Source organism: Lacerta agilis, chromosome 17, assembly GCF_009819535.1.
Source record: "Lacerta agilis isolate rLacAgi1 chromosome 17, rLacAgi1.pri, whole genome shotgun sequence".
NCBI lineage: Eukaryota > Metazoa > Chordata > Lepidosauria > Squamata > Lacertidae > Lacerta > Lacerta agilis.
The window spans coordinates 17,185,047-17,203,615 of NC_046328.1; the positions used below are offsets into that span (position 1 = coordinate 17,185,047).

The following is an 18,569-nucleotide window of genomic DNA, read 5'->3' on the forward strand; positions in this document are numbered from 1 at the left end:
ATGCAGAATGCCGCATGTTGTCTTCCTCCAAACGTCCGCCGTCCCTGCCAGAGCTAATGTCCTCACTGGTTGGAGGGTCCTGGAGTTTCTCTCCTCAAAGAGGAGGTGTCAGCCCTGACAAGCAACAGGATCTGATGAGGACTAGTGTGCTTACAGGGAGGGCTCCCATCAGAATGCAATAGAGGAATGGTGGGAGGGAGGAGGCTTCCCAGTTGCTGCTTCTCACTGCAAAAAACAAACAAAACCAAACCAAGGAGAGGCGGTCTGCCTGCACACCATACATTTAAAGCATGTGCATTCCCCCAAAGAATCCTGGGAGCTGTAGATTACCCTTCGCAGTTCCCAGCACCCTTAACAATGTCCAGTTCCCAGAATTCTTTGGGAGAAGTCATGTGCTTTAAATGTGCACAAGTGAGTATCTCCACCACGAAGGAGTTGCTTAGGTGGTGCTAAAAGGCAACCAAAATGTGGGGAGTGTACTCAGAAGGTTACACGAGGGAGATCCTTTTGGGGCTTCCCTTCCCCCTTTGCCCCATATATGACTTCAGGGACAGCCAATGTGATGCCCCTCCAGAAGCTGTTGTACTTCAGCTGCCATCAACTCCTGCAGCCAGCAATGGTTAGGGATGATGGGAGTTGTAGACCAATAACTCAAGGGCACACTGTTGGCTACTGCTGGTCCTACTGTGACTGATAACAATAGTTCAGAAGAGCATCACCTCCTGTCTGTTCCATCACAGCACTCTCTCTCTCTCTTTCTGTATATATACCTACAAACACACACCATTAACTCAGTATACATGTCTAATGTTCTCCACTTGTAAAGATGAGAAATTTTAAGAATCGCTATAATTTTGTAAAATAATTATAATGTAAGGCTGTTTATAATACAAAGGTCTTTGAGCTGTTCAGACTCTTGATTCTTTCCCCCCCACTTGTAGTGGTGGCGTGAGCTGGAGTGGGTTGGGGTGTGGGTGTGGCGAAGGACCATGGCTCAGCGGTAGAGCATCTGTCTTGCATGCAGAAGGTCCCAGGTTCAATCCCCAAAGGCAGCACCTCCAGGTTGGGCTGGGAGAGGCTCCCTGTCTGAAACCCTGGAGAGCTGCTGCCAGTCAGTGTAGACAATACTGAGCAGGATGGACCAATGAACTGACTCAGTATGAGGCAGCCTATGTGATGCCAGCTAGCGAAGGAATTGCAGAGCACAGTTTCTGGAGCTCAGCAGAGCCTATCTAGTGACATCAACACAGGAGAACCTCCCAATGGACAACTGTGTCCCATGAGAATCAGGACACTTCCAGGCAGTTGCCATTTTGGGGTGGGATTCAATCACATACTGGCGATTTCAGGGTGCACAACTGATGTTGAATTGGCGCTCTTCCACAACCAACCTGCCTCTTTTCCCCACCCCTCAAAATGAATGTGTTATGATAAGGAAGGCAATGGGGAAATGCACTGCAAAGTGCAAGACAATATTTGCTTGGTGCACCATCATCTAACCTCCCCATGCACAAATCAAAACAAATGTTTCATAACTAGCCAACATAATCTTGCTGCAAACTTTTTGCAAGTAAATCAGGCTGAACGCTCAATGTGTTGAGAAGCAACCCCAGTTGCTTAGGGGAGGTCCATTTGAATTTTCTACCCCAGGCACCAAATTGTATAGTGCTGGCTCTGAGCAGCAGAGGAGGATAAGCAGAGACTGCTGGGCCAACGGGGTGGATCAATGGGGAGAGCGGATCTACACCATTCATACATTTAAAACACATCATCCAACACACATTTAAAGCACAGGATGTTCTGTGCATTAAGATTCAGAAGCCCGTGTAAAATATACAAAGGTCCGGGTGACAGTCCTAAGCATGCATGCCAGCTGTGTTCCAAGCACAGTTAGTCAGTTACTGTCAAGTTAGTACACTTACAATGGTGGCTTTATTAGGAGGCAAAGTCTGCTGAACTCAGTGGTACATTAAAGGTGTCGACCAGGCTCTGAGTCATCCTCCACAACTCCTTATCTGTATAAAGTCCTGTATTTGATTTGCATACATTTGGAGTTAAGTATGAAACATAGCTGTCAACTTTCCCTTTTATTGCCGGAAATTCCCTTATTCCAGCGGCGTTTCCCATTGCAAAAAAAGGGAAAGCTGACAGCTATGGCCGTTTCCCAACGCAAAAAAAAGGTTGACAGCTCTGGTATGAAATGAGAATTAAAACCACCTCTGAGCATATGTAGAGAGCCTTTCTCCCCTCACAGAGTAACTGCAGGCTCCTTGCTACTTACCACACATGCAGAATTAAAGAGCAAGGCTTTTACGCAGGTCTGGGCCCCTGGCGTCTACACAACCCTCAGTTTTCCTTGAGAACGCAATAATCTACCTGGGAGTGAAGCTTTTTCCAAGCTGGTATCTTACGGGGGTGTTTTTTATACCACCCAGCAATTCAAACCAGCCTTTCACCATTGCTAGGTGACCTAGGCAAGGCGGGGGGGAGCATGAGGTTGCTTCTGTTCCTTTAATGCTGCTATTGTGCTGTGAATATTGTTAGGTGACCCTCACGGAGATAAGTGCCATCAGCTGCTAACACCTGCACATCAGGCTGTTATTAAAGACACAGTTACAGTGGCTGGTTGAAAAAGCTGGCAAATCTACACAGCTCTGTGTGGGCTGAATGTATATTGCCCAGGTTGGAACAGTTTTACTTGCTTTTGTCATTGCAACAGTTTTATCTGTTTTTGTAATATATTTGTATATATTACATTAGGACCTTATGCTGAAGAGTGGATAAGGAAGTTTATAATAAATAAATCAAATAGATAACGCCATTGCTGTAACCATTGGGTCACACTCCCCTTTAACAGGTTGCATCTGGACTGCTAGTCCAGCTCTCTCACCCCTTTGGGTAGATACATGTTCCCAGCCCACCCCCATTAAAGCAGGTACATGGTGATAAAACTCAACAGGGCTTTTTTCTAGCAGAACAAATCTGCTCTACCCAAAACAGGCTGTCTGCGATAAGAAAAGTGATTGTGGAGGGGGAAACAACATTTTACATCTGATGTGCTCCCTCCACCGGTTTGGGAAATTGTATGCCTACACGACTAACCACAATCCACATCAATCCTCGATGTGTTTGGTTTGTTTTTTTTAATGAAATGTGCTACATTTTGATGCATTCCTCCCCAAACCCACTTAAATCTGAATTGGAAAAAGTTAGCTGCGTTTTAAGCCTGTAATGTGCACTTAGACTAAGACTAACCGTTTGATGGGGATGGGTGGCATCCAGCTTTTGCACACACAAATGCTCAGCCAACAGAAGAGCTCAGGTGCCCTTTTATCACCAGTGTCTTCAGCTATTACCTCTGGGGAAGGTTGCTTCCTTCCTCATGGAGAGGGAGGCTGATCAAAATGAATCCTCAGCACCTGTGCCCTGGGAAAGTGGCTCAAGCCGCCCCCAGAAGGTGGGAGTGGGTATAAACAGGTGCCTTAGAGTAAGCTGAAGGGCTGGTGTCCACCTTCTTTCTGCATTGGAAGCTGAGAGCGTCAATATGCGGTTGCAGAAGAAGAGCTTGGTGGTATTTGCCTGGAGTTTGGTGGTTGCTGCTGCTGCTGCTGCTCAGAGTGGTAAGTTGCATCATCTTTTCTCCTGCAAATTGCATTTCTCTCATTGCATTGGGAAGGGCTGCAGCTGAGTGGTAGGGCCTTGCATGCACAAGGTCCCTGGTTCAATCCCCAGTGGGGAGATGTCTACCTGAAACCCTGGAGAGTTTCCACCTGTCAGTGCAGGAGGCACCGAAACAGACCAGTGGTCTGACTTGGCATAATGCATCTTCCAAAGTTGACTCCATGTTGTTTGAGATGAACTAGCTGGGCTTGCATCTCCTTTGCTGTGGGTTTGGAGGCTTGAGGGGGTGACCATGAGTATCTATTCCTACTCTCTGCCCTCTAGAAGCCTCTGAGGGAGGCTTATGTTGAAAACAATAGGGCTGAGGCTCTCCAGTGACCAATGTGGGCTGAGCAAGCACTTGAACCCAGAACTGCCCCTCTCCAACCCCTGCATTTAAATCTGTTTTGTTCCTGCTTTTCAAAATATCATTATTGAATTTATACCTTATCTACAAAAGTACACAGGGCAGCTTACCTAAAATCTATAAACCAATATTTAAAAAGCAACATCGACATGGGGGGGCCCACACATTACAAAATAAGGAGCCCTGTGGGACTGTGTGCTTTATTTATTCTCTGGCTCAAATTTCTCCTGCCAGCCTTAACCAGATGAGAGGAACCTTAGACTCGGGGGCCAAATCTGGCTCTCCAAGCCTCTCTATCTGGCTCTTGGAACTCTCACCAGCCCACACCCCTTCACTGGCTCTGCATTGTACCCTCCTTGAGTGGTTATTGCCTGGATGGAATGTGTCTTGAAAATCAGTAATGCCCCTTGCTTGCCCGGATGGAGGGTAGAGAGGGGGTATGCAAGTGTGTGTAGAAGTTAAATTACTGCACCAAGGTAACATCCGCATCAATTGGCTCACTCACTTTTGCCTCCACACTTGCCCACCACTGGCATGTGGCCCCCAGAAGGGTATCTACAAGGGAATGTGGCCCTCGTTCTGAAAAAGGTTCAAGGCTTGAAACCAGGGTCTGGAGCTGTTTCCAGCAGTTAGAATGAGGAATCTCATCAGCCTTCACTGTGGTTAGCACTGTGATGCAACAGGAAACTGTGGTTAAGAGTAGTGGCTTAGAGGCCCAGCTCCTTCCTACAATCTGCCCATGATTACAAGCCTTTTAGGTATCTGTCGGCTCTGACTCTTCTCCCTTCCACTGCAGTACCTGCAACTTCCATGCCCTATGAATGCAACAGGACCAGCATCCATCTAGTGCTCAAGATGGACCCTTGGGGGACAGGTCTCAGGCTGGAACCACAATATCTGCACCTCGGCCGCTGCCCCCCTTCCTTTGAGGACAACCGGCAGGGCTTCTTCCACTTCCAGTACCACTTGAAGGAATGTGGCTTTGCACGGCTGGTGAGTGTTCTGAGGGGCCAGGATTTTGTAGGCTGCTGTGGTGACTTGCTAAAGCTGAACTGGGTGGGTTGAGGTGCCGGTCGCTGAGGAGGAGGCTGAAGAAAGTTGCTCATAGGGCGGTAGGTAAGGAGCACAACAGTAGGTGGCGCCAATGTCAGAATGAGTTTTAATAAATTTATATGTCCAGATGCAAAGTCAGAAATTTGGACAACTGACTTCGCTTTCACACCATACAATTAAGCATCACATTTCCACTTCAAATAGTCATGGCTTCCCCTAAAGAATTTTGGGAGCTGTAGTTTATGAAGGGTACTGGAAGTTGTGAAAAGACCCCCCCTATTTTCCCTTGCAGAACTACCATTCCCAGAGTTCCCTGGGAAGAGAGGTTGAGCGTTAAGCCATTCTAGCTATTGTAGCTCTGAGAAGGGAATTTTGGGGGAGGTGGGGGTCTCCTAGCAACTCTTGGCACCCTTCATGAACTACAGCTCCCAGAATTTTAAGGGGAAGCCACGGTTGCTTAAAGCAATGATGCTGGCTTCGGTCCAGTATACCTGAAGGAGCGTCTCCACCCCTATCATTCTGCCCGGATACTGAGGTCCAGTGCCGAGGGCCTTCTGGTGGTTCCCTCACTACAAGAAGCCAAGTTACAGGGAACCAGGCAGGGGGCCTTCTCCGTAGTGGCACCCGCCCTGTGGAATGCCCTCCCACCAGATGTCAAAGAAAAAAACAACTACCAGACCTTTAGAAGACATCTGAAGGCAGCCCTGTTTAGGGAGGCTTTTAATGTTTAATAGATTATTGCATTTTAATGTTCTGTTGGAAGCCGCCCAGAGTGGCTGGGGAAACCCAGCCAGATGGGCAGGGTATAAATAATAAAATATTATTATTATTATTATTATTATTATTATTATTATTATTATTATTATTATTATTATTATTTTATATAACATCTCAGTTTTTTATTCTTGCAGATCTGTGGCACAATGGTAGAGTATTCTAGTAGCCTGGTCTACAGGCCGCCATCCACCCGGTCCGATCTCTACAGCAGGAGCCCTTTCATGGAGAGGATTAACTGTACTGATTATGAGTAAGCACTGCATGTGTGGACATGGGAAAGGCCTTTTGGGGCGAAGAGGATGGATGTTAGCAGCATTCAGAAGTGGAGCTGAAGTTGTGAATCTAAACACATCTCTGTTAAGAGTTCAGCTGCGTGAGGAATGTTCCTATAATTATTATTTTTTCCATTTGCAGCAGAAATCTGCTAAGGATATACAGTCTGATTACTGCAAAAGCCACCAGGAAAGCTTCCCATTGGTGAAACGCAGCAAATAGATCTAAAAAAATAAATGCTCATATAGTAGTTCTTAAAAGCATGTGGGTTACTTCCTTGGAGCAGGAGGGGGGACAAATTTATTATTATTATTATTATTATTATTATTATTATTATTATTATTATTATTATTATTTCTACCCTGCCCATCTGGCTGGGTTTCCGAAGCCACTCTGGGGAGCTTCCAACAAAAGATTAAAAATAAATTAAAACATCAGTCATTTAAAACTTCCCTAAACAGGCTGCCTTCAGATGTCGTCTAAATGTCATATAGTTGTTTATCTCCTGATGGGAGAGTGTTTCACAGGGCGGGTGCCACCACCAAGAAGGCCCACTGCCTGGTTCCTTGTAACCTCGCTTCTCGCAGGGAGGGAGCTGCCAGAAGGCCCTTGGAGCTGGCCCTCAGTGACTTGAGGCTGCTATCTTATACACAGTTAGCTGGGATTGGAGGGCGCCAGGTCAGGGAAGGGTGACTTAGGGCATGTTTGGAAGATTTTGCAGAATGATAGAGTTGTAAGGGTCCCCTGCAATGCAGGAATTGCAGCTAAGGAATCCCTGACAGAAGGCTATCCTGCCTCTGTTTTAAAAACCTCCAATGAAAGAGAGTAGTTCCGGTCCACTGTTTGAACAGTTCTTAACCTCAGAAAGTTTTTCCTAATGTTTAATTTGCTTTAATTAAAATATGCAAGTGAATTGTAAGGCTCCCGTGCTCTCTCCGACCTAATGAAAATAAGCCCAGTTGCACTGCGACTTGGAACTTCGAAGTGGTTGAATGCACAGCACATCTCGTCGCTTCACTCCCCTAGTCCACATTGAGGTGGCTCGCTGTAACACCCGCAAGGAGACACTGACTCTCTTCTCTTCCAGCGCAGGGCGCTTGACGACTCCTCCTCCACAAGTGACAATGGTCACCGGCCAGCTCTCTGCTTCCAGTGGGCTAATGTTCACCGGGACTTTAATGAATGGTAGGCAACAGGATCCAGCAGGGCGGGGGTGGGGATGCTCACAGTAGGCGGAGCTAGATGCATTGATAGGCGGAGCCTGAGCCAATGATAGGCGCAGCCTCCTAATTCCAGGGGCATGTGTGATCGAACTGTGATAATGCTGCCTGTTTGCTGGATGGAGAAGTATAAGATTTTGAGGTATTTGGTTAAATTTTACTTGGAGCAGACACACTGAAATTAACGGACCTAACTTAGACCCCCTCTGCATTACATACATTCAGAGCAGTATCGTACCACTTTTAAACAGTCATGGCTTCTCCCAGGGAGTTCAGGGAACTGTAGTTCAGCATGCTGAGAGTTGTTAGGAAGGACCTTCATTCCCCTCCCCGAACTACAGTTTCCAAGAGTTCCCTGGGAAGAGGATTGTTCAACAAGCCTGAGAATTGTCGCTCTGGGAGGGAAACAGGAGTCTCCAAATTACGCTTGGCACCTTTAACAAACTACAGTGGTACCTGAGGTTACATACGCTTCAGGTTACATACTCCGCTAACCCAGAAATAACGCTTCAGGTTAAGAACTTTGCTTCAGGATAAGAACAGAAATTGTGCTCTGGTGGCGCAGCAGCAGCGGGAGGCCCCATTAGCTAAAGTGCTGCTTCAGGTTAAGAACAGTTTCAGGTTAAGAATTAAGTACTTAACCAGAGGTACCACTGTATAGCTCCCAGGATTCTCTGGAGGAAACCATTGCCTTCTAAAGTGGAGAGTTGCTGTGGTGTAATGTTGGAGTCCGGTTAGAGTACCAGTGACCCTGGGCCAGTCTCTGCCTCTCAGCCTAGCCTACCTTGCAGGGTTGTTGAGCAGATGATATGAGGTGGGGGGGGGGGAGAACCATGCATGCCACCTTGATGGGAAAAAGGCGGGATATAAATGCAATGTAATAGCATGTAATAAGAGTGCTATAAATGGATCATGCAGATTGGGCCTTCATAATGTCCGTTAATTCCAATGGGTCTGCTCACGAGCAGTTGAATGCCACCCTCTGAGTTGCATCTGGGGAAATAATAGCTAGCTGTAGAAAGAATCTTGCCCTTTGTTCCACCTTGCTCTGCCCACTGCTGGCATGTGCCCACCCTCGGAGGGTCCCCCCCAAGAGAATGCAGGAAACTCTTTCCCCTCATCGCTCCTAAAAGTGCTGCCTCTTCCGTCTCTTTGCAGAGGACTTCAGCGCTCCCTCATCCTCCAGCTTCTTCCCCCTGGGCTCTCAGATCCACATTCAGTTTGCCGTACAGCGTTCCTTCCACCAGCCTTTGCAAGTTTTTGTAGACGAGTGTGTGGCTGCCACAACTCCAGACCTGAGCACATCGCCCCGGAGTTATGTCGTCATTGCAAACCATGGGTGAGTCTGCATTGGGGGGGGGGGGTTGAATTCTGTGGATGGAAGGGGAACAGTATGGGGGACAAGCCTTACCAAGCTGTTCAATAGGTAGGTTTGTGATTTAACAAGATTCCAGGTTTTGTAGGACAAAACGGCACAAGATGCTGTTAAGTACGTCAGATGTTCTGGAACGTGAAGTCCAAAACACCAGCCAAGGCAGCCTTCACTAACCTGGTGTTCTCCAGATGTTTTGAACTACAACTCCCATCAGTCCCAGGCAGCATGCATGGTCAATGATGACTGCAGCTCCAGGGCAGATCCATGCCATTCATTTAAAGCACACTCAACATGTGTTTCAAAGCATATTCCTTCTCCCAGAGAATCCTGAGAACTGTAGTTTAAGGATGCTGGGGGTTGTAGCTCTAGGATGGGGGAAACTGCAGTTCCCAGGGCGCTTTGGATGAGCGCGGAGTGTGGCTCCGCCCATAGTCAAAACAGGCAGAATGCCATGGTCCCAGCATATGGCCTTGAAGGCACAGGAGGCCCCCCCACATTATTGAAGCTAAGCCAGCCTGGGTCTTTCTGATTAGTGTCGGGATGGGAGACCACCTGGGGAACCATTTGTACGCCATCCTGGGTTACATGATGGAAGAAAGGTGGGCTAGAAAATTAAAATTGCAATTTATTGCCACGGTCTGGAGTATGCTGCGGACTTTTAAAAGGTGGCTCATAGACCTGGCAACCTGGCATGGGCCGTCTCATAGGAGTGTGCCTTGCACAAAGTCAGACTCATCAATGCATCTAGCTCAGTATTGCCAACTCTGATTGGCAGCAGCTCTCCAGGGTTTCAGGTGCAAAGGACAAGCCAGCCCTACCTGGAGTGGAGATGCCAGTGGGGACCTTTTACATGCAAGGCAGATGCTCTACCACTGAGCTACAGCCGTTCACTGACTCCTGTAGCTCAGAGTTGTCTACCAATGAGTTACAGCCCTTGCCCTGGAAATAAAGGTTCTAGCCATAGAACCATAGAGTTGGAAGGGACCCTGAGGATCATCTAAGTCCAACCCCCTGCGATGCTGGAATATGCAGCTTTCCCTTAGGAGGATCGAACCTGCAACCTTGGCGTTATCAGCACCACACTCTAACCAACTGAGCTATCCTTAAGGTTCTAAAAAACACCAGAGCTTAATTAAATAGGAATCCACCTGATATGCAGGTACCAAGGATTGAACCTGGGACCTTCTGCATTCAATGCAGACTTTCTACCACTGAGCTACAGGAGAACGTAAGGGAGTCAGAAGAGAGTCCTGTTTTCTGCAGCAGCCAGGTTCAAATCCCCACTTGGTCATGAAGCAGGTGATCTTGGGCCAGTCACTCAATCTCAGCTTAAACTACCTCACAGGGTTGTTGTGAGAATGACATGGAGGTGGTGGGGGGAGGGCTCTGCTTGCCACCCCTGGAGAAAAGATGGGATATTATTGCCATCAATCCGTAATAAACTTAGGTGCCAGGTTATTTTTTGTTTAAAGCTACCAGTCACATCTGGAGACAATTGTGTGGCATCTGCTTAAAATCTTTGGATGCATTTTGTCCTCTGAATGAGATATACTTTTTAAAACATATATATATTTCTTGTTGGGGTTTGGGCAGGTGCCTTGTTGACAGCAGGGTTGCAAATTCCCGGTTCCTCCCTAGACAGACTCCGGAAGTGCTCCATCTTTCTCTGCAGGCCTTTGAATTCGTTGAGATAGACACTGATGTAAGTAACTGAACTCTTAATAGGCCTTGCGCCAGTATTTCCTGAAATAACTTTCAATTTTGCGGTGATATCTCTCATCTTCTCTTCAGCAGGCAGTTGTTGACTCATTAATCCATGCTTTGTGTAGCCTCAGGGCTAGAAAGCTGTTTGAATGGAAGCGGAATTCTGCTCCCAGTGCTACATTCTGTACTTTTGCATCGCGCACGGGAAGCCACCTTATTCTGAGTCACACCGTTGGCCCATTAAGCTGACTGGCAGTGGCTCTGCAGGGTTTCCAGCATCTGGCGTTCCCAGCTCTTATTTGGAGATGTTGATAGCTAGGTTTGAGTAGCAGTTACAGAGTTTGTGGGGCACTGCAAAACATGGGGCTTTCACTGCAAAATGCTGCAAAACTATTGCAAAACTTTGGCACTGGTTTGAAGGGATTTGGACACCATATTATACCGGTCCTGAAAGACCTACACTGGCTCCCAGTACGTTTCTGAGCACAATTCAAAGTGTTGGTGCTGACCTTTAAAGCCCTAAACTGCCTCGGCCCAGTATACAGTGGTACCTCGGGTTACGAACACCTCGGGTTAAACACTTTGGGTTACAGACTCAGGTAACCCGGAAGTAGTACCTTGGGTTAAGAACTTCACCTCAGGATGAGAACAGAAATACTGTGGCAGGGGCCGTGGGAGGCCCCATTAGCTAAAGTGGTACCTCAGGTTAAGAACGGACCTCCGGAACGAATTAAGTTCGTAACCAGAGGTACTACTGTACCTGAAGGAGTGACTCCACCCCCACCGTTCAACCCGTCCAGCGCCGAGGGCCTTCTGGCGGTTCCCTCACTGCAAAAAGTGAGGTTACAGGGAACCAGGCAGAGGGCCTTCTTGGTAGTGGTGCCCACCCTGTGGAATGCCCTCCCATCAGATGTCAAGGAAATAAACAACTATCTGACTTTTAGAAGTCATCTGAAGGCAGCCCTGCTTAGGGAAGATTTTAATGTTTGAAGTTTCATTCTGTTTTTAGTGTTCTGTTGGGACCCCAAGGGTCCTCTAGTCCAACCCCTTGAAATGCAGGAATATCAACTAAACTAAAGCATCCAGGACGGATGGCCATCCAACCTCTGCTTTAAAACCTCCAAGGAAGGAGAGTCCACAACTTCCCGATGGAGACTGTTACCCTGTCAAACACCTCTTGCTGCCAGAAAGTTCTTCCTGATGTTTAGTCGGAATCTCCTTTCTTGTAACTTGAAGCCATTGGTTCCAGTCCTACCCTCCAGAGCAGGAGAAAATAAGCTTGCTCCATCTTCCATGTGAGAGCCCTTTAGGCATTTGAAGATGGCTATCCTATCTCCTCTGTTTCCTATTTTCGAGGCTAAACACACCCAGCTCCTTCAACTGTTCCTCATAAGGCTTGATTTCCAGACCCTTGAGCATCTTGGTTGCCCTCCTCTGCAGCAACAAATAATAATAATTAAGCATGATCGTGTATGACCGTCCCAATAGCATCAGGAGCAAAATCCATTCCTCTTGCAGGTTTACCTTCACTGCCGAGTTTTAGTCTGGGACCCAGCTGTGCCCGCCGACCACATGAGGAAGGCCTGCTCGTTTCACAGAGATACTGACAAGTAAGGATTGTGGGGGTGGTTGTTCGTTAGAGGTTTTTGCCGAAGGGATCTGTGAGTGGTGAGTCTTTTGGCTAGTGGGTGATGAGTGAGGCCAATACTGAGAGGCTCGTTCCAGACCCTCCAAGTGTCCCTATTTACCAGGGATGTCCCTGATTTAGAGAAGCCGTCCCGGTTCCTGATTTGATCCCGTAATGTCCCGCTTTTCCTTAGGCTGCCCCTATATTCATTGGAGAAATGCTGGAGGGTATGGAGTTATCTGCCTCCTGAGCTGTCTGAAGGCAATCCTGTATAGGAAAGTTTCCTTAATGTTTTATGATGTTTTTATATATGTTGGAAGCTTACCAGACCGGCTGGGCCAACCCAGTAAGATGTGTGGGGTATAAATAGTAAAATTATCATTATGGAATGGGATGTCCCTATTTTCATCGGAAAAATGTTGGAGGGTATGTTGTTCCAGGGATGTTGGACTGTGTGTGTTTGTGCGCGCAACACAAACACTCAATAGGCAGGCCCTCAATTTCAATTTCAGATTTTAAAAATGTTCAATGGGCGTCTATGAGTTGCTCCGAAATAACAAGCCGGCATAGAGCATGTTTCTAGAGCAGAGTGGTCTCTTCATCAGGCCCTGCTGTACTAGGGAAGGAGGGTTCAATGCAAAATCTGCAGTTGCTGTGGAAACCCGATTTGGTACATCGCTGGGAGATCATCCCCTATAAGCCAGTGGCAGGGGGACCTTATTCAGACCAGTGACCTCATTCCTTCATATGCAGCCTTCTGAGGGGTGCAGGAGGGGGGGGGAGATGCAAGTGGTGGGTGGGGCCAGAGGCAAAAGTGGGTGGAGCAACTCCTTTTTGGAGTGGAGGCTGTCATTCCAAGCCATTCAAAAGAGGTTTCTGCACACAGATACCCCTCTCCATCCCAGGCAAGCAAGAGGCAGGAGCACAGTTCCAAGGACACATTCCGGTTGGGTCCAGCCCCTTTAAGAGGGTGTGGATCAGGGCCAGGGTCAGGAATGGCCTCTGGGGCAGGAAGAGGCCTGGGGTTCCCCAACCCCTGATGTAAGCAGACACTGCATCAGAAGGAAGTTCCCAGAGGCATGAGGCTTGCAGTCGGAGCCTGTAAGCAAGTCTAAATCAGTTTCCTTTCATCCTAATATCCGGTGAAAGAATAAACCCAGCATGTGTGTGGATACTGTGAGGTCTGTGACTTTTGCAAGCCTGCAACTTGGGGCTCAACCACACTTTCCATTGCTCCATGTTTTCTAGGCACAGGTCTGGACTTTCCAGGTCCTCCCCCCCCCCTTCTTCATTTTGTATCCCATTGCTTTCTCTGGGAAAACCCACATTTTTTTCCTGCTGAATTGGAGCAAACGGCAAGCAGCAGAAAACCCAGCTGCCAGCTACATCAATTCAGCAGTAAAATGCAGGTTTTCCCGGATGAAAGTTGTGAAATAAAAAGAACCTGCTTAGTCACAGACCTGGAAATCCCGCAGCTGTGCCTAGAAATGGGGCACAAAAGCAAGTGTCAATGAGCCCTTGAATTCAAAAGTTGACGGCTTTTCTTCTCTCCGCAGTTGGGAGCTCCTAGATGATCCATCCAGTTCTGTGTGCAGCTGCTGTGACTCGACATGTGGAGCGACTGGGTCTCGCCACCAGAGAGATGTGGAAGGTATCTCTACACCTTTTAAAATTGTTTGTTTAATGCATCCCTGGAAATGGATAGGGCAGCGATTGAACTGGTCGTACCAAAATCTGCACCCATTGCGTCTCTTCAGGTCTGTCTGTGGAAGCCCGTCCACAGCAATCAGATGTGGTGGTGACTCATTTCACAATTCAGAAACTGGCTCAAAACGGAGACCACGGCGAGCTGGATGCAAATGGCTCTCTTGCTGTCAGGAGGAGTCGCAAAGGTAAGGTAAGTCATCAAATGATATGCACTAGGCCAAAACCAAGGTGGTCTTATCTCTCTCTCTCTCTCCCTCCCTCCCTCCCTCCCCCCCCCATCTCTCTCTCTGTTTGTGTACCAGTTACAGGTAGGTAGCCATGTTGGTCTGCCATAGTCAAAACAAAATAAAAAATAAAAAAATCCTTCCAGTAGCACCTTAGAGACCAACTAAGTTTGTTCTTGGTATGAGCTTTTGTGTGCATGCACACTTCTTCAGATACAGATACAGATACAGAGAACAAACCTAGTTGGTCTCTAAGGTGCTACTGGAGGGATTTTTTCATTTTTTATTTTCTGTTTGTGTGCATTTGTGTTATAAGAAAAACTGCTGCCTTTCCTTTATGGGGTATTCTGGAGCCCGTATAGAGTCCTCAAGTGGGTTCCCTATCGGCAGGAGAAAATAACAGAGGCCAACCAGAGAATATTGAGAAGCAAAGCGGCTAGTAAGTCTGCTCTTTATTCAAAGAACTGTTGCAACAGGGTCCCCACTCACCACACGCAGGAGGGAGGAGAACCCTGAACAATGGTGCACAAGCCCTTATATAGACTTTTGAAATTGCCCACCCTGTAGTCCAAGACCACCCCCCCTAAAACGTCATACATACATCACAGAAGGAGACGGTCTATAGCAGAAATCCTGTTTGCCAGGATACCTGATCATGGTCGCTGATTGCATTACCTGGGCAGTCTGGCCACTCTTTTGTGATGGTTAATACTTTAGCTCCTGAATCCAGGTCACAGGCTCACCCTATTCATACACAAATACGCCCTTAAGACAGTATTTGTAAGCAAAAGGTCAATGGGAAGGATTTCCCCATTGGCCTCCCTTACTGCGGAGGAATATTTGAGGTCATTGGGAGAGTCAAAATGGCTTCAGGATTGCTCTCCCATACTATTTCAGACACATGGTTCATATATTTAGTTATGTGTGCATTTATCAAAATTTATTCTATATTTGAGACCTTAAAATTCTTAAAACAGTGTGTAGAGCTCTCAGTGGCTTGGGAACAGTTTACCTGAAGGTTAATTGAATTGGGCCCAGAAGTGAACTGGCAGCCATTTACCGTGTTTCTCCTAAAATAGACACCGTCTTATATATTTTTTTCGCTCAACAAAACACAGTATGGCTTATTTTCAGGGGATGTCTTATTTTAACCGTGTCGCATCGGTACGCTGCATAGCCACGCCTCTCCAGGCTGTTTTAATGGGAGGTACCACGTCACTATGGCTTATTTTCGGGGTATGGCTTATTTTTTGGGGAACGGCTTATATTTCGCAAATGCATAGAAATCCTGCTATGGCTTATTTTATGGCTATGTCTTATTTTAGGAGAAACAGGGTACCACTAGATAAATTGGGTGTTTTGAAACAGCTGAAAGCATGACAGTGATGCTAAGGGCTGTAACTCGGTGGCGGAGCATCTGCCTTTCTTGCAAATGGTTCAATCCTGGCATCTCTAGGTAAGATTGCGGAAATAAAAAAGGCCCTCTCTGAAACCCCTGGAGCATTGCTGCCGGTCGGTGGAAGTGCTGAGCTAGATGGACCAATGCTCTGACTGTGCAGAGTCCCAAGTTCGTTCTCTCTCTCTCTCCCTCTCTCCGCAGGTGGGAAACAAAATGTAATGCCGCCTGCTGTGGGCGCCCTTCTCCTGGAGCTGGCTGTGCTGGCTGTCCTGTCTCTGGGCTTCTGCTTCTACAACGGTTATCAGAAGAGACTCTGCCTACACCGCAGGGAGGTCGGGGACCTGATGACTCGGGCGCTGTTGAATGCTGAGCACAACTGTGGCAGCATTAATGCCAGTGTAGAATATGCTTGATTAAAAAATGAACCCTGCTTAGTTACACAGGACGGTGGTGTCTTAATGTACCCAGCGCTTTTTTTAAAAAAGAAAGAAAAACTTGTTAATATGGAGGTAATGAGCCTATGCTGGTTTTAGAGCCCTTATCTAATCCAGAAGATCTAGAGATGGTGATTTAAGAGTGGGAAGCATTGGTTCTTTCTCTTTTGGGTCAACACTAGGCTTGCCATATATTGGGCCTCATCCAGCTGTTCTTCCTCTTTCAACTCTTGATACAGGTGGGTAGCCGTGTTGGTCTGCCATAGTCAAAACAAAATCGAAAATTCTTTCTAGTAGCACCTTAGAGACCAACTGAGTTTGTTCCTGGTATGAGCTTTCGTGTGCATCTGAAGAAGTGTGCATGCACACAAAAGCTCATACCAGGAACGAACTCAGTTGGTCTCTAAGGTGCTACTAGAAAGAATTTTCGATTTTGTTTCAACTCTTGAGTTTTCCAAGGCTCTCATCAGCACCTGAGCGGCTAAACAGAATTCAGTATGACTGAGAAGTCAGAAGCAAAGGGGAGTTAAGGGTTAATATGGGGGGAGGAATTGTGAAACCAAGGGGCAGAAATGTGGGGATTTACAGAGTTATGCAGAAGAGACCAGGTCATTGGACCCTTTAATTAGTTCCCTTTCCCTAATTACATATATTTGTTGGATTTGATAAAACGGATCCTCTGAAAATGGCAAAAAAATTGGGGGGGGGGGTTCTCATCACTACCTGGATCACCTCTGTCTCCATGGAGAAGCACATGAATCCAGGGGTGCCAACTTGAATAAAATATTGGGGGGAGCCAAGTAAGCCACGCCTTGCATAATTGATCACATGACATGATGCATACACACCATTGGAATGGCAATGCCCATTGACTTTTGGGGGCCAGCCCCCTCAAATATTTTATCAGGGGCCCCAAAGACCCCCTTGGCCCCTAGAGGTTGGTTCCTATACATAAGCCTGAGATTCATGCATGCGGCAATAAACATTCGCACATGTGCATTAGAGACAAGGTATTTATTTCTTCATTATCATTATCCCAATCTCTGAGAATCTAGGGCAGGGGTTGGCAACCTGAGGCCCATGGGCCACAAGTAGCCCACGGGCGTCGTTTAACTGGCCCACGAGCTGCCCCCGAACTGAGCCACCCGCTCGGCGAGTCCCTGTGCGCTGTGCTAAACCGGTGCGGCGCAGGGACTCGTTTCTGGGGTGCCAGATATCGCGTCTGCGCAGACACCGGAAATCATGGGTGCTAACACACGTGCGCAATCTGGCCCACACAGGAATCTCCGCTGGAGTGAACCGGCCCAGGCGAAGTAAACCTTGCCGATCCCTGATCTAGGGGTTCCAGGAACTTTCCCAGGGTTTGGTTTCCTTTGAATGAAGGTCAGCGGAGACTATGTCTTTAGGATATGCGGTTTTGTTTATATATATATATGCAACCTGAGGGGCTTGCGGCATTAACACCCCGAAATAACTTACTTCTCCATTAGTCTCAGCTTTGTATCCAGCACAGAGCAAACATGTCTCTGGGCCTCCAGCTCCCAGCCTGCTTCCTGCTCAGCTCATATACAATCCTCTGGCTTTTGTCCTCTTACCTAGCAGCTAGGTGAGGGGCAGGAAGGCCCATCCATTTGCTTGGAGGGTCCCATCACTTGGTTTTAGCGTCTGTAACCTGGCTCATTATTTTGGGATGTTGATGGGGGTACTTCAGTGGCACACTCTTCCATTGTCTCCAGAGACAGACGGGTGCCAACCAATAAAGTCATTGCCTTACAAATAAATGTGTCTGACTAAGGTACCAACATCCCAAAGGAGCAGAAAAGACTCTTTATGTATGTGACAACAGCAGCACAGATGCTACTAGCCCAGAGATGGAAGGAAGAGTCCCTACCAGAGAGGAATGGCAAACCAAGCCGAAATGGCAAAACTGACCGGAAAGCTCAGGAACCAAGAAGACAAAAACTTCAAGAAAGAATGGGAAAAAATTATAATTTATTTAGGAGACCACTGTAAGCGGACGAAAACAATGGCAGGATTTTAATTTCACTTGTAACAAACGCTAAGGACAATATGGACAGATATAAAATATAGATTATGACATAATTTGCAGCTGAAAATGTTGACAATAGGACCCATGGAGGGGATGGGGGGGGAAGTCTTGAGATTCAGAGAAATATATACAGATATATATTCAGTATTGTTATAAATTTACATTTGTGAAATCAAATATAAGCGATTTTTTTTAAAGAAATGTGTCTGACTAGTTCAGGAATTTCCTCTGCTAGATTCTAGCCTTCACTGGGTACTGGACACGAAAAATTGGGGTTTGGAGCTTTATCCAGATTGACCCCTTTCCCAAACCCGCAATAATATATTAGATTTTTTTACCCTTCCTTCGCCATAAGGTCTCAGAGTGGGTTATTACGGCAACATAAAACATGCAACCTTAAAATCAGTTAAAACAATCTAGAAGAAAAAGAATAGGTCCTCAAATGTACAGGGTGAGTCCTTTAAAAGGGGCCCCGTGGATACAGACTACACATGTTCCACGGGGCCTCTTTTAAAAGACTCACTCTGTATATCTCGGGTGTAAAAAAAAAGGTCAGGGTAAGAAGAGGTACACCTTCAGCGTACAAGGAAGCTATACAGGCATGGTGCAACATCTGCCTCTGTGGGGTTTCCACAACTTAGGGGTGGTTTTCCTAAGAGACCCTGGAAAACGAGGTGTAGCAAATCCTGACACCAAAAC

At 47.0% G+C, this 18,569-nt stretch overlaps 1 protein-coding gene across 1 annotated transcript; it reads left to right on the forward strand.

Annotated features, from left to right (window-relative positions):
• Positions 1-3,469: 3,469 nt before the first annotated feature.
• Positions 3,470-15,831, forward strand: LOC117039247 (zona pellucida sperm-binding protein 3-like). The gene is made up of 10 exons (XM_033136337.1): positions 3,470-3,620; positions 4,824-5,020; positions 5,992-6,107; positions 7,218-7,315; positions 8,509-8,689; positions 10,319-10,427; positions 11,948-12,039; positions 13,613-13,707; positions 13,814-13,953; positions 15,588-15,831. The coding sequence occupies exons 1-10, from the start codon at positions 3,545-3,547 to the stop codon at positions 15,603-15,605; spliced, it is 1,122 nt and encodes a 373-aa protein (XP_032992228.1). The 5' UTR covers positions 3,470-3,544; the 3' UTR covers positions 15,606-15,831.
• Positions 15,832-18,569: the final 2,738 nt, after the last annotated feature.